Source organism: Camarhynchus parvulus, chromosome 12 (genome assembly GCF_901933205.1).
Source record: "Camarhynchus parvulus chromosome 12, STF_HiC, whole genome shotgun sequence".
In the NCBI taxonomy this organism is placed as follows: Eukaryota; Metazoa; Chordata; class Aves; order Passeriformes; family Thraupidae; genus Camarhynchus; species Camarhynchus parvulus.
In genome coordinates, this window is record NC_044582.1 from 11,285,639 (window position 1) to 11,300,102 (window position 14,464).

At 64.0% G+C, this 14,464-nt stretch overlaps 1 protein-coding gene across 2 annotated transcripts; it reads left to right on the plus strand.

Moving 5' to 3' along the window:
• The first annotated feature begins 1,631 nt into the window (after positions 1-1,631).
• On the plus strand, positions 1,632-14,440 carry LOC115908212 (laminin subunit beta-1-like). 2 transcript variants are annotated; one of them, XM_030956641.1, is made up of 35 exons: positions 1,632-1,882; positions 2,623-2,672; positions 3,173-3,348; positions 3,453-3,576; positions 3,689-3,762; positions 3,869-4,057; positions 4,136-4,199; positions 4,274-4,479; positions 4,560-4,680; positions 4,875-5,063; positions 5,189-5,368; positions 5,734-5,846; positions 5,947-6,026; positions 6,196-6,352; positions 6,546-6,698; positions 6,791-6,949; positions 7,026-7,147; positions 7,270-7,390; positions 7,881-8,067; positions 8,234-8,377; positions 8,815-9,046; positions 9,496-9,659; positions 9,744-9,968; positions 10,315-10,529; positions 10,615-10,711; positions 11,167-11,545; positions 11,629-11,813; positions 11,885-12,114; positions 12,200-12,403; positions 12,732-12,891; positions 12,977-13,184; positions 13,273-13,414; positions 13,630-13,806; positions 13,897-14,053; positions 14,196-14,440. In XM_030956641.1, the coding sequence occupies exons 2-35, from the start codon at positions 2,642-2,644 to the stop codon at positions 14,327-14,329; spliced, it is 5,499 nt and encodes a 1,832-aa protein (XP_030812501.1). In that variant the 5' UTR covers positions 1,632-1,882; positions 2,623-2,641; the 3' UTR covers positions 14,330-14,440. The 2 variants fall into 2 exon arrangements, with proteins under 2 accessions (XP_030812501.1, XP_030812502.1); XM_030956642.1 differs by having other exon boundaries at positions 12,747-12,891.
• The last annotated feature ends 24 nt before the right edge of the window (positions 14,441-14,464 follow it).

The window sequence follows — 14,464 nt, forward strand, 5'->3', positions numbered from 1 at the left end:
AGCTCACAAGGTGCTAGTGGTGCCTGACCACCACCTGCCCTGCTGGACCCTCGTGGGCACAGCCTGGCCCCTCCTCCAGCTTTCCAAGCGCCGTGCATGGCTGTGGGGAGCTGGTAGTGCACTGTGCACAGCATCTCTTGTCCTGCTGAGGTGCCTGGCTGTCTCAGCGTGTCCCTTGGGGGCGTGGGTTTTGCCATCCCTATGGCCGAGAGCTGCTTCTTTGTCTGCCCATGACCTTGCTTGGCGGCGGGTGGCCAGAGCATGGCCTTGGCGTGGAGAGCACACGGCTTCTCTTCCTTCCTTTGCCCTCGGCCTTGGCTAATAAAAGGCAAGGCACTATCCCTGCGTGACAGTGAGGGCTCTGTGGAACCCGGCCCTGGTGCACAGCCATGCTCCCTGCAGGGCTCCAGGGCTGCCGGCTCAGCACCCAGCCCGGCCAGTCCAGAGGATCCCAGACAGCACTGACCAGCACAGGGTGAGTGGGGCATGGCAGTGCCCGCAGTGCCAGCACTGGGCGTGAGCAGGATCCATCTGGCATGGGTACCGGGGCAGTGCAGTGCAGGGCTTGTGGTACCGCTGCTAGAGACGCGCCCTGCAGAGGCACAGACGGGCCTGTGCAGTGCGGGGCGAGTCCCAGCCAGGCTGCCGCTCTCAGCAGCCCCACGTGCTGCGCAGCCGGGCTCAGCAGCCCTGTGGGAATGCTGTCCCGGCCAGCCTAGGCACAGGACACTGCTGTGTCACACGTGGGCCACCGCCAGCGTGTACCTTCCTCTGCCTCACCTTGGCTAAAGCTCGGTGCGGGCAGGTCCCTCCCCTCGCCTGGCACGACTGCCGGAGGAGGAGACAGGCACCGGCCGCCCTCCTCCAGGAACAGCAGCTGAGCCCAGCCCGAGCCCAGCGGGCCTCCGACTCTGCAGCCCACCTGGGCCACCAGCCACCTGCCCAGCGCCCCAGGCTCCCACGGGCACAGGTAGGAGACAGTGCGCCGTAGGGGAGATCCTGGGCACGGCACGGCTCTGGAACATGGCACAGCCCTTGGCACACGGCACAGCCCATGGCACGGGCTGGGTGCTGGCAACTGGCGTGAGGCAGCACACAAGGAAGGAGCTGTGGGGTCCCTTGGCAGTGACAGGCTGGGTACCCCCACCTCTGCCATGCGCTTTCTGTGGCTGACGTGTGCCGGACTTTGCCCAGGGAGCTGTAGCAGTGGGGAGGGACAGGTACCTTGGGAGGGAGGGCACGTTCCCATCCGGCAGCATCGCCGCCGTGCCCGGGTGAGTTCCTGGTAGAGCAGATGCCCTGCAGGGCTCCACCCTACAGCGTAGCCGTGCAGGTGCCTTCGCTATGGGCCATCCCCACCTGAGGCGAAGGATGATGCAGTGACCCCTGTGTGGCTGCACCCGCCGGTCCCTGGAGCATCAGGCACCCACCCATCCCACCATGCTGCCCCCACGCCCCACTGCCCGCGGCGGCAGGCACGTTCCTGCCGCGCCGTGCCGGGAGCCCAGGGAACGCGCTGCCTCTGGCTCGCCAGCCCACGAGGCGCCCTTTTGTTCGCCGGCGGGGCCCACCGTGCCGCCTGGGGGCCGGGGCGTGCCCGGGCTGCCGACGCCTGGCCGGCCTGGCCTCCGCGGGCGGGCGGGCGGCGGGGGCCTCCAGGCAGAAGGAATCGGCAGTGACATTCCCGTAGCCTGGAGACCGCCGTCCCTTTCAGCGGGCAGCCCATTTGAATAAGAATCGTACACGGGGAAGGGGGGCCACCAGCCGCCATCCCATCGCTGCCCTTGCCCCGGCTCATTTCTGCGCGCCCAGCCCGGGGGCAGCGGGTCCCACGCCGCCCTCGCCCCTGGCCTTGGTCCCGCCGGACGCCGCAGGACGCCAGGTACAGGGGGTTCGGGGGCTCGGGGACCCTCGTGCCAGCACGTGGCTCTGCACCACCTTGCCTATCGCCCTGGCATGGCTTCGAGCGGGGCGGGTGCCAGATCGGAGCCGCGGCTCCCCCCGCCGCCCCGAGCCCCCTTGCCCTGGGCTGGCTCCGTGCGGGGGACTGGAGAGATGTGTTTGGGCAGAGCCGAGACCAGGCTTTGATCCAGCACTTGTGAGGCTGGGAGCGGGAAGTACTGGGAGAGAAGGAAACACAAAAGACAGCTCCAACCTAAATTTAACAGCGGGACCCTGGCCCGAGTCAGGGACGCCCTTGCCCAGCTGGCTCCAGCGTTCCTGGCTCCCCTCCCAAGCTGGCCCTGGCCCGGTGCTGGTACCCCCCAGGGACACTATTGACTCTCAAAAGGATAGATCCCTTCTGAGCCAGGCAGGGTGGGGCATGGCACAGTTCGTGCCAGTTCTGGTGGGGCACAGCATGGCTGTGTGCCTGGATGTGTGTGTGACAGTCCCGCAGAGCTGCTCAGGTGGACACTGCATGTCGTTCCGGAGGGCTGTCATACCCAGATGCCCCAAATGACCCTGATTCCTCGTGTTGTCCCTGGAAAGCACCATCATGCCGGTGCGGAGGGGCGCATCCTGGACTGCACAGTCGTGCTAGAGCCAGGAGAGGACAGGCACCAGCTGATTTGCACCCCATGCCATACGCCTTATCGCAGTGCCATCTCCATGTTCCACCAGGCAGATCCCGTGGCTGCCCATGGACCTCTTGGTGCTTGCTTTCCTCCTGGGTAAGCATTGGCCTTGGGGGTACCCTGCATTCCCACACTGCTGGGAGCTGTGGTGGTTCAGGGACCCCAGTCTGGGTGGAGGGTGCTGGGCAGCGGAAGCGGTGGCAATGGCGATGCTCCCTGCCTGGCAGCGCCCACAGCCTGACTGCCACAAAATCCAGCGGGGAATCCAGGCTGCACTAAGCCCTGTCGGGATTAGCAAGCGCCTGACCTGGCTTCTGACTCCCCGAGGCACTTCTTGGCGCCCTGGGGCTGCCCGGGCCCCCAGGAGCATGGGCAGCCCAGCCCCCCAGTCACCCTGCTCCCTGCCCCTGGTCACGAGGCTGCGGCGCTGCTGCCAGCACCTTTCCGGATCATGGAGCTTCATGCTGCATCAGTGGGTCGGGATGCAGGGATGGGACAGGATGGGATGGCTGGGGGTGGGGTGAGTGCATGGGGGAGCAGGGGGTGCCCAGGCACCCCAGTGCATCCCCCAGCCTGTGCCCTCATGCTCTCTGCAGTCGGGGGACTGGTGGCTGGGGGCTGGCAGGAGCCTGACCTGAGCCACGGCTGTGCCCGTGGCAGCTGCTACCCAGCCACTGGGAACCTGCTGGTGGGGCGAGCCTCCCGCCTGAGTGCCACCTCCACCTGTGGGATGGATGGGCCCCAGGAGTACTGCATCGTCAGCCACCTCCAGGTGAGCCCACCCAGCCCCAGAACAGCTCCGGCGTAGACCCACACAGCCAGGCACTGGTGCAGCTTCCACTCGCCCATCCCTGATGGTGCCACTCCCTGGCACAGGACTCGGAGAAGTGTTTCACCTGTGACTCACGTGACCCGTCCCTGCCTGAGAGCCACCGCATTGAGAATGTCATTTACCTGAGCAGCCCCCATGACAAACGGACCTGGTGGCAGTCGGAGAACGGTGAGGTCAGGGTGGCAGTGGGGGTTGCCCCATATGCATGTGCTGTGGGGCTGCATGGCCATGGGAGTCTTGCCCAGCCTCAGCCACCTCTGTCTCTCTCTCTGTCTCCCAGGTGTGGAGCATGTCAGCATCCAGCTGGACCTGGAGGCCGAGTTCCACTTCACCCACCTCATCATGAAGTTTAAAGTGGGTCCTGGCACATGGATGCCTGGGATGGGATGGAATGGGAAGGGACAGGATAGATCTGGAGGGGCTGTGGATCTGGTCCCCATCCCATCTGGGTGTCCTGCAGACCTTCCGTCCTGCGGCCATGCTGGTGGAGCGCTCAGCAGACTTTGGGCGCACCTGGAAGGTGTATCGCTACTTTGCCTACAACTGCTCCAAGCTCTTCCCTGGAATCCCCAGCCACTCCCTGGGGCTTGTGGATGAGGTGCTGTGTGACCAGCGCTACTCTGAGATCGAGCCGTCCAGCCACGGGGAGGTGTGTGGGGATAGGGTGGTGCAGAGCAGGGCCAGGGGTCTGGTTGGAATGGCATCACCCATTCCTTCCTTCTCACAGGTCATCTTCAAGGTGCTGGACCCCTCCATCCCCGTAGCAGATCCCTACAGTCCAGACATCCAGGGTATGCTGCCAGGGGTGTGGGGGATGCAGGGCTGGCTGGTGTCAGGGCAGGTGCTAACAGTGACACGCCCCCAGACCTGCTTCGTGTCACCAACCTGCGAGTGAACCTCACCAAGCTGCACACGCTGGGGGACAACCTGCTGGACTCACGGCGGGAGGTGCTGCACAAATACTACTATGCTGTGGATGAGCTGGTGCTGCGTGGGAGCTGCTTCTGCCATGGCCACGCTGCCCACTGTGCCCCAGCACCGGGTGCCCCGACACCCTCTGTCCCCGGCATGGTGAGGCACACGCACCCACCAGCACGGCATGGTGCCCCATGGGACCTGGCAGCCACACTGAGCTGGGTGCTCCTCCCCAGATCCACGGGCGCTGTGTCTGTGAGCACCACACGCAGGGGCTGAACTGCGAGCGCTGCGAGGATTTCTACCACGACCTGCCCTGGCGCCCGGCCGAGGGCTCCAGCACCAACGCCTGTCGCCGTGAGTGCCAGGGCTGCCAGGCTGTGCTGTGCCAGGGGTTTTGGGGTGCCAGGGCTGTACTTTGGGGAGCTTTGCAGTTGTGGTGCTGCGTATCAGAGTAGGGGAATCCAGGCAGCGGAGGTTGGGCACTTGGGGTTCTGCCTTCCAGGTGTGGGCTGTGGTGCCACATGCCATCCGCGATGCTGTCCCTGCAGGCTGTGACTGCAATGAGCACTCACGGCGGTGCCACTTTGACATGGCTGTGTTCCTGGCCACGGGGAACACCAGTGGGGCTGTGTGTGATGACTGCCAGCACAACACCATGGGCCGCCACTGCCACCTGTGCAAGCCCTTCTACTACCGCCACCCTCGCTCTGACATCCGGTCCCCCACTGCCTGTGCCCGTGAGTGTCCTGGGACCCCAGCCCCATGGCTTGTCCCAGCCCTATGGCTCCTGGTGCCACCTGCTCCAGCCTCACGGCTCCTGGTGCCAGCAGCCAGAACTACTGATGATCCTCTCTCTTGGTAGCGTGTGACTGTGACCCAGCAGGGTCGCTGGATGGAGGTGCCTGTGATGGGCACACGGACGTGGCGCTGGGCATGATTGCGGGGCAGTGCCGCTGCAAGGAGAACGTGGCCGGTCCCCGCTGTGACCGCTGCCGGCACGGCGCCTATGGCCTCAGCCACAGCGACCCACAGGGCTGTCAGCGTGAGCTGGGAGCCAGGGATGGCGTGGGAGAGGGGATGGGGATGGGGGGATGATGGAGGGGTAGGGAGGAAGGGATGAAATTGGAGGGATGGGGAATGAAGAGATGTTGATGGAGGAATGGATGAGGATGGATAAGGATGGAGGGATGGAGGTAGAGGTATGGTGATGGAGGGATGAGGATGGAAAGATCTGGGATAGAGGGATGGCAATGGAAGGATGTAGGATAGAGGGATATGGCATAGTTGTATGAGAATTGATGGAGGGATGGAGATGGAAGGATGGATATGGGATGGGGAAGGAGGGCCAGGAAGCATGTGGGCTGTAGTCCCACCGGCACCCCCTCACCTGTGCATGTGTGGGGGCAGCATGCAGGTGTGACCCGCGGGGCACAGTGGCAGGCAGCTCCCCGTGTGACCCCATCAGTGGGGACTGCTACTGCAAACGCTTCGTGGCTGGGCGCTCCTGCAGCCAATGTGTGGTGAGTGCCCCCACCTGTGGGGGACTGTCCCCAACCCCATGGCAAGCCCCCGGGCTGGGTTGGCTCCATATCTGCCTTACATGTTCCCTCCTCACTGCAGCCCGAGTTCTGGGGTCTGAGCTACGACCTGGGGGGCTGCCGGCCCTGCGCCTGCGACTTCGGGGGAGCCTACAACAACCGGTGGGGCCCAGCACAGCACACGGAGGGGCAGGGGTGGGGCCGAGAGTGGGGACAGGGCTGGGAGTCACACATGGGGGGAGGAAGGGATGGGGACAGAGATGGATGTAGGAAGGGATGAAGATACAGACAGACAGAAGGACAGATAAAAGGACAGGATGGTCACCCCCAGGTGCTCTGTGGAGGATGGGGCATGTCCCTGCCGTCCCCACATGATGGGGCGGCAGTGTGACCAGGTACAACCCGGCTTCTTCTGTGCCCCCCTCGACTACTACACCTATGAGGCCGAGCAGGCCACCGGCCATGGCCACAGCCACCCTCAGCTCCCGGTGAGTTTCCTTGGGGGTCACTGTGCTTGTGCATGGCTGTCACTGCGCACCATGCTCCATGCATAGCGGCCGCTGTGCTCTATGCATGGCTGTCACCCTGTCCTGCATGTGGCTGTTACCATGCCCTGTGGATGGCTATCCACATGCGGTGGTCCCTGTGCATGGCCACTGGCCCCTGACCCCGTCCCTGCAGGGTGCCATTCGGGTGGAGGTGCCCCAGGACTGCCTGGAGTACGACACCAGGGAGCTGGGGGGGCGGAAGGGACGCTCACGGCATCAGCACAGCCCCCTCCGTGCTCCCCAGCCCCCTGTCCCCTCGCGCCGCAGCCGCCAGCAGCCCCCCAAGGTGAGGAGGCAGGGGAGGGCACAGTGAGGCACTGCAGGGCAGGAATGGCTGGGGGTAGAGCCAGGGCCAAACTGTGCTGGTGCCCTGCCCAGCCGGATGTGGAAGAGGTGGTGCGGGACAGCGCCGGGCGCATGGTGACGTGGACAGGCTTGGGGTTCGCCCGGGTGCGGGACGGGGCTGGCCTGACCTTCCGCGTGGACAACGTGCCCTACGCCATGGACTACGAGCTGCTGCTGCGCTACGAGCCCGAGGTGAGCATGACCACAGCCACGGCCACAGCGTGTATGGCACAGCACAGCCCTGACACTGCCTTGCCTGTCGCCACAGTCAGCCGAGGACTGGGAGGCCGTGGTCAGTGTCAGCTCCCAGGTGCTGCCCACCAGCCCTCGCTGTGGGAACCTGCTGCCCTCCGAGCAGATGTACCGCCAGAGTCTGCCCCACAGCCAGAGGTGCAATGGGATGGGCTGGGGGGGGCTGGGGATGGGAACAAGGGAGGTGGTTGGGTCCTGCTGCTGTCCTTTTGCTGTCTCCATGGCCCTGCTGTGCCCATGCAACACCTGGCTCTGTACAGGTACGTGCTGCTGTCCCGGCCGTTCTGCTTCGAGCCCAGCACCCCTTATGAGGTGACCATGCGGCTTCAGCGGGCTGGTGTCACCCAGCGCCACCCTGGCGCCTTCATCCTCATTGACTCGGTGAGGGGGGACCCACTGCACTTTGTGCTGAGGCTTGGCAGGGTGGGATCATGGGCAGGAACAGGGAACCAGAGGCTGGAGTGGGAAGTGACCCCCCTCTGGGGTTGCACGTGGGGTCGGGATGGGGATGAGATGGGATGAGATAGGGTGGGATGGAGATGGGGATGAGATGAGGATGGGGATGGGAATGGGAAAGTAGATGTTGAAGGGGAAGGGAATATCAATGAGACTGGGGATTTAGATAGAGTTGGGGTCGGCATAGGGATGTCAGCGTGGAAGGGGATTAAAGAAGCTTCTGGGGATGGCAATTTATATGGGAATATCAGTGGGGTTGGGGATGTCAGTGGAGCTGGGGCTGTTGATGGAGCTGGGGTAGTTGACCCCAGCAGCACTGGGACTGTCCTGGAGCACATGGATCCAGCCTAGTGGGAGGTGCCACACTGGAGGCTGGCTATGCCCCCCCGCCCCATCTCCTCTTCCCTTCCCCCAGCTGGTGCTCCTGCCACGGGTGTCAGAGTTGCCCGGGTTGCATGGGGCAGAGGCAGCAGCGCGCCAGGAGGAGCTGGAGCGGTACCAGTGCCTGGAGGTGTTTCGCATGGCCCCCCCTCACCCCCTGGCTGAGGCCTGTGCCCGTCTGGTCTGCAGCATCTCAGCCCTGATGCACGGCGGGGCACTGCGTGAGTGGGGAGCCTGCAGGATGGGACCCACGAGTGGGCAGGGCTGGAGCCTTGCAGGGGCAGTGGGTCAGATATGCCCATGGCATGGTGGGCAGGAGAGCAGTGGCAGGGCGTGGGCAGGTGCAGAAAAGGCAGCCCTGGCCCCATGCTGGTCCTGCTCCCGCAGCCTGCCAGTGCGACCCACAGGGCTCCCGCAGCAGCGAGTGCCAGGTGCAGGGTGGGCAGTGTGAGTGCAAGCCCCACGTCATCGGCCGACGCTGCGACCACTGTGCCCCAGGCAGCTTCGGCTTTGGGCCCCTGGGATGCAGCCGTGAGTACTGGGATCTTCCTCTGCCAGGAATTGCTGTCTCTCCTGTCTGTCTGTCCAGCCATCAGCACCCTCTTCACTTGTCTGTCTGTTCCATGTGTCCATCTCAGCCCTGCTGTCCTGCAGCCCAAGGGTTCAGTCACAGTTATCCATCCATCCATCCATCCATCCATCCATCCATCCATCCATCCATCCATCCATCCATCCATCCATCCATCCATCCATCCACATGAACCCCCTGTGAGCATTGTGCTGTCCTGCACTCTCTCATCTGTCTGCCCACCCATGTTCTTGTGGACCTGTGTGTCCACAAGAGCCTTTCTGTGCCACAGCCCATGGAGTGAGCATGTTCTGGGTGCTGGTCCTCTGTCTGTCTGTCTGTCCATCCCTGTGTCCCTGCACCAATGTGCCTGCCTGACCTGAGTTGTGCTGCCCTGCAGCCTGCACCTGCTCCCCAGAGGGCTCGGTGTCCCAGCTGTGTGACAAGGTGAGCGGGCAGTGCCGGTGCCAGCCTGGCACCGTGGGCCGGCAGTGTGACCGCTGCCAGCCCGGCCACTGGGGCTTCCCTGCCTGCCGGCCCTGCCAGTGCAACGGGCACGCCGAGGAGTGCGACCCCCGGACGGGCACCTGCCTGCACTGCCGTGACCACACGAGCGGCCGGCACTGTGAGAGGTGAGCCAGCTCCAAGAGGAGGCCAGAGCGTGGCATGGGATGGTGTGGTGTGGGGTGGTGGGTGGGGTGAGGTGATGTGGGGTGGTGTGTTGTAGAATGGGATTGGTACAATGGAGTAGGACGGGATGAGATATGATGGTATGGGATATGTTGGAATGGTGGGATAGATTGAGATGAGCTGGCATAGATATGATGGGATGGGGTAGAATAGGATGGGATGGGATAGGTGGAATGGAATGGGATGGGATGGGATGGGAGGGATGGGATGGGATGGGATGGGATGGGATGGGATGGGATGGGATGGATGAGATTGAGATGAAATGGGATGGATACCATTGCCTAGGATAGGGTGAGATATGATGGGATGGGATATGATGGAGTGGGATGAGATGGTGGGATGGTATGTGATGGATTGGAGGGACCCACTGGGTCCCACCTCGTCCTTTCAGGTGCCAGGACGGTTACTATGGGAACCCTGTGCTGGGCTCGGGGCAGCAGTGCCGGCCCTGCCCCTGCCCCGGCTACCCTGGCACACGGCATTACCACGGGAGCGCCTGCCATGCGGATGATGAGACACACCACATCGTGTGCCTCTGCGCCCCTGGATACGCGGGTGAGGGCCAGAGCAGGCAGGGGCAGCAGGGACCCCCTGCCTGGGGCTGCAGGACCCCAGAACCTACAGCCTTCCTCTCTGCAGGGCCCCGCTGCGACCGCTGCTCCCCTGGTTACTTTGGGGCTCCGGAGATGGAGGGGGGGGAGTGCCGGCCCTGCCAGTGCAACAACAACATCGACACCAGCGACCCAGAGGGCTGCGACCCCCGCACAGGACAGTGCCTGCGCTGCCTGTACCACACGGCGGGGCCCCGCTGTGCCCACTGCCAGCCGGGCTACTACGGCAATGCCCTGCAGCGCAGCTGCCGGCGTGAGCGGGGCTGCGGGGCTGCACTGGCGTTTGGGATGGGGGGGGTTGAAATGATGCAAGGGCTCAAGGCAGGGATGAGATGTGGGGTTGTGGTTGGGTGTGGGCGATTGGGGTTGGGTCAGGGAGAATTTTGGGGTGTTGTGGGGCTAGGGTTCAGGGCCAGGAGAGGTTTGGGGCTGTTAGAAGGGGCGTGGGGCTGTGCCTGGGTTGGGGCTGGGCAGGGGTTTGAGGCCAGGCAGACTGGGGGACACTGGGGTCAGGCAGATTTGGAGTGCTGGGTTCAGCAGCACACTGCCTGGGCAGTGGGTATGGGCTGAGCCCCACGTGGCCACTCACCCTCCTGCAGGCTGTGGCTGTGACCCACGGGGCACACTGGCCTCCCACTGCACCAATGGCACCTGCGACTGTGACCGTGGCACAGGAGCCTGTGCCTGCCGGCCCAACGTCGTGGGCAAGAGCTGTGATCGCTGCGCACCCCATTTCTGGAGCCTGGGGGGGCCAAGGGGCTGTGAGCCCTGTGGCTGCCATTCCACACACGCCCTGCACCCTGCCTGTGACACAGTGAGTCCCCTGGCACCCTGGTATGGCTGCACTGCCCTCCTGGGGCCCAGTGAGCTGCACAGTGAGCATGGCGCTGTCACTGCAGGTGACAGGGCAGTGCCAGTGTCGGCCTGGCTTCGGGGGTCGTGTCTGTTCCCAGTGCCAGGAGCACCACTGGGGAGATCCTGAGCAGGAGTGCCGAGGTGGGAGCACCTCCCAGGGACTCGGGGAGCAGGGGCTCTGGGGACGGGGGATGTGGGGGGGCTCTGGGTGCATAGTGAGGCTTTAGGGAAATGGAGGCCCTGGGGACATGGTGAGAGCTCTGAACATGGGACACTAAGGAGACAGTGGGACACTGGGGACACAAGGGACTCAGGAGATCTTGGGAACGTGGTAAGACACTGTGGGCATGACAGACCTTGGGGAAACGGGGATGCTGGGGACATGGTGGAACACTGAGGACATGCTATGTCTCTGGGGACATGCAGGACTTTGGGGACCCAGTACTTGGTGGAACTGTGGGGACAATAGAAGATGCTGGGGATAGATCGGATTCTGGAGACACAGGGGAATATGGTGGGATGCTGGGACAGGGTGGCAGTCTGGGGGCATGGGGCTCCATGGGAAGGCTGGGACACACTGCCAACTGTCTCTGCAGCCTGTGAGTGTGAGCCGCTGGGTGCTGAGAGCCTGCAGTGTGAGCAGGACAACGGGCAGTGCCACTGCCGGCCGGGATTCGGGGGGCTGCGCTGTGACCGCTGCCAGCGGGGCTACCAGGAGCCCTTCCCCCACTGCTCGCCCTGCCACCCTTGCTTTGGGCGCTGGGACCTGGCCGTGGGCAGCCTGCAGGAAGGGCTGCAGCGCCTCGGGGCACAGGTGCAGGCGCTGAGGGAGGGGGGCTCTGCACTCCCACTCAGCCCCCGTCGCCTGCGGGAGCTGGAGGAGGCTCTGGGGCACGCGGAACAGCTGCTGGGAGAGGGGCACAGCCCTGGTAGTCCCCTCCTCGATGGACTGCCCAGGCAGCTGGGTGGCACCAGGCAAGTGTGCATGTAGAGCTGGGGTGGAGGGACCCCCCTCTTGTCCCCGCCTGAAAGTTTAAAGCCATCCTCCCTACCCAAAGGATGGAGCTGGACAACTTTGGGAAGCACCTCCAAGAGCTGGAGCAACATCTAGACCAGCTGGCGCAGGCAGATATGCAGCACCATGGCCGGCTAGCTGAGCTGAGCCGTGAGCTGGGAGGTCTCAACCGAACCACCTCCCACCTGCAGATCCTCCTCGGCACTGTAGCAGCAGCCGGATTCAGCGGTAAGAGCAACCAGCAAGGTTTGGGTTTGGTGGCAGCCATCCTGGCCAAAGCCTAACACCTGCGCCCGCAGAGTCCTACCGCAGCATCCTGGCATCGGCGGAGGCCTCGCGGCAGGCAGTGGTGGTGGCCAATGGCACAGCTGGTGAGCTCAGGAGGGCGCAGGTGACGCAGCGGGCGACCAAGCGGGCGCTGCAGCAGCGGGGCGATACCTTCCGCCGTGGCACAGCCGCAGCCCGGAAATCCTTGCGGGAGACACAAAAACGGGTGATGGGACTCAGCATTGCCAGGATCAATGAGAAGGTGAGAGCAGGACTGGCAGAAGCGGCGTGGGCATCACCCTCCATGTAGTGTTGAGCTGCCATTTCTACCATTGACATCATCACAGATTTGTGGGGCACCCGGAGACCAGAGCTGCGAGCACGCATCTTGTGGAGGAGCCTTGTGCCGAAACAGTGCAGGGACAAGGCACTGCGGTGGCACTGTGTGTGCAGGGGCACTGCCTGTCTCAGCTCGAGCCCTGAGCAGCGCTCATAATGCCTCTCAGCAGCTGGAGGTGGCATTAGGGCAACTGGGTGTTGTGGCACAGAAGGTAGGGGTGATTGCTCCATGGCACTTTCTGGGGTCCCCTTGTGTCCCCTTTGCATGTCCTGTTTGTGCCCTTTCTATGCCACTTTACATGACCCCCTTCTATGTCCTGTTTTTTCCCCTTCCATGCCCCCAAGCATGTTAGCTCTGTGTGTGTCTCTTACACCTGTTCAGAGATGTCCCTTGTGCCACTTGTGTGCGTGCCCCCTTGGGCCACTGCTGTACTCTCTGTTCCCCTTGCATGCTCCTTTTCAGGTTAACATCTTGTCCCCTCGTACCCCCTGTTCACCCCAAATGCCCCCTCTCGGGGCTGCCCTGTGCCCCCTGCTCAGCCAGGTGCCCCTCAGATGCAGGAGGTGCAGGAGCTGGCACGGGGGGCACGCAGCAGGGCAGAGGAGGCGCTGGGGCGCTCTCAGGCTGCCCGCAGCCGTGCAGAGAAGGCGACGGCCCAGCTGCGGGACTTCATCCGCCGAATCAAGGCCTTCCTGGCAGGTAGTGACAGCACTGGGTGGGCACGTGGGCATGGCAGGACTCAGCGAGCCCACCCTGAGCCCACCCTGCTCCCCTGTCCCCGCAGAGGAGGGAGCTGACCCAGGCAGCATCGAGCTGGTGGCCCGGCAGGTGCTGAACATCTCCCTGCCCAGCAGCCCTGAACAGATCCAGGAGCTGCTGTGGGAGATGCGGGAGAGCATCAGCCAGCTAGAGGGGTTGGATGCAGTTCTCAACAGCACAGCGGAGGGGTTGGCTGTGGCACGGGATCTGCTGGCACAGGGACAGGAGGCCAGGCAAGTGGTGGGGCCATGCTGGGGCAGGCAGGGGATAGGGTCAGTCCCCCTGCAGCGGCAGGGGCTGGAGCTGCCTGTGCTGCTGCAGGGAGCGAGCAGAAGGCATAAGGGATGAGCTGGCGGGGACACAGCAGGCACTGGAGGTGGCACGGACACAGGCAATGACAGCAGGGAGCACCCTGCAAAGCGCCAAAGATGCCATCCAGGTGGCTGAGAAGAGAGCCAGGGAGGTGAGGAGCATGGGCTCGGGGAGTGGAGTTGGTACTGCTGGGAGTAATGGGATCAGCGCTGTGCAGAGCAAGACTGATGCCTTGGGCACATTATGGGCAGGGAGGCTGGCGCTGGGGAAATGTGGCTGGCATTGGGCAGGTGCCAGGGCAGTGGGGCTGGCACCATGGGCATGGTGGTTGCTGTGCCTGCTGCAGCCGGTGCCCGTCCCTGCCAGGCGGAGCGCAGGCTGCAGGTGCTGGACAGGAAGGAGTCTCAGGCGCAGAGGCGGCTGCGGGAGCTGGCACAGCGGATCACCGCCCTGCAGGAGCACGGCCAGGGTGCTCGCCACATGGCCCAGCAAGCCAAGGATGGGGCACAGCGTGCCACCACCACCTCGGGGACGCTCAGCCAGGTGAGCTCCATCCCGGCCTGGTTATGCAAGCCACCAAGCAGGTATTGGGTGCTGCAGGTGCTCAGCCTCACCATGCCCTTGTGCCACCAGGACCTGGCCCAGGTAACACAGCGTTACGTGGTGCTGAAGAACCGGGTGGGCACGCTGGACAGGGTGTCTGGTGGGGCCCTGCAGCGTGTGTCGCAGCTGATGGCAGAAGCCCAAGACCTCCTGGATAAGGCCAGCAACAGCAAAAGGAAGCTGGAAGGTGAGAAGGAACACACAGTGGGGTACATTTCCTGCCACTTCCCCATACATGTCCCCGTGTCCTCCTGGGCCTGTCCCACCGGGTGTCCCAACTATGGGACATGGTGGGAGGCTGCACTGTGACCATGTTGCGTGTCCCACAGACCTGGAGCAGCGCTTTGGGGCCAATGAACGGATGATGGCGGCAAAGGTGACACGACTGCAGGCTTTGGAGCAGCAGGTCACCGGGCTGTTGCAGGAGATCCGGGAGAGGGCCAACGCCTACGCCACCTGCTAGGGACCACTGGTGGGACCGGGGGCCGGTCCTGCCCCGCTGCCCCGCAGGTCCCCGAGCCCGGGAGTCCCGTCCACTCTGCAGGTGCCTTTAGTGCGGGCGCGCCTGCAAATAAAGCCCTAAACTGTGTGTGCCTGT

Coding starts and splice junctions, on each gene's coding strand:
- LOC115908212 (XM_030956641.1), top strand. CDS start 2,642: ATGGACCTCTTGGTGCTTGCTTTCCTCCTGG. Junction 12,404..12,731: donor TGGGTGTTGTGGCACAGAAG/GTAGGGGTGATT, acceptor CCCCCTGCTCAG/CCAGGTGCCCCTCAGATGCA. Junction 13,415..13,629: donor CTGAGAAGAGAGCCAGGGAG/GTGAGGAGCATG, acceptor CGTCCCTGCCAG/GCGGAGCGCAGGCTGCAGGT.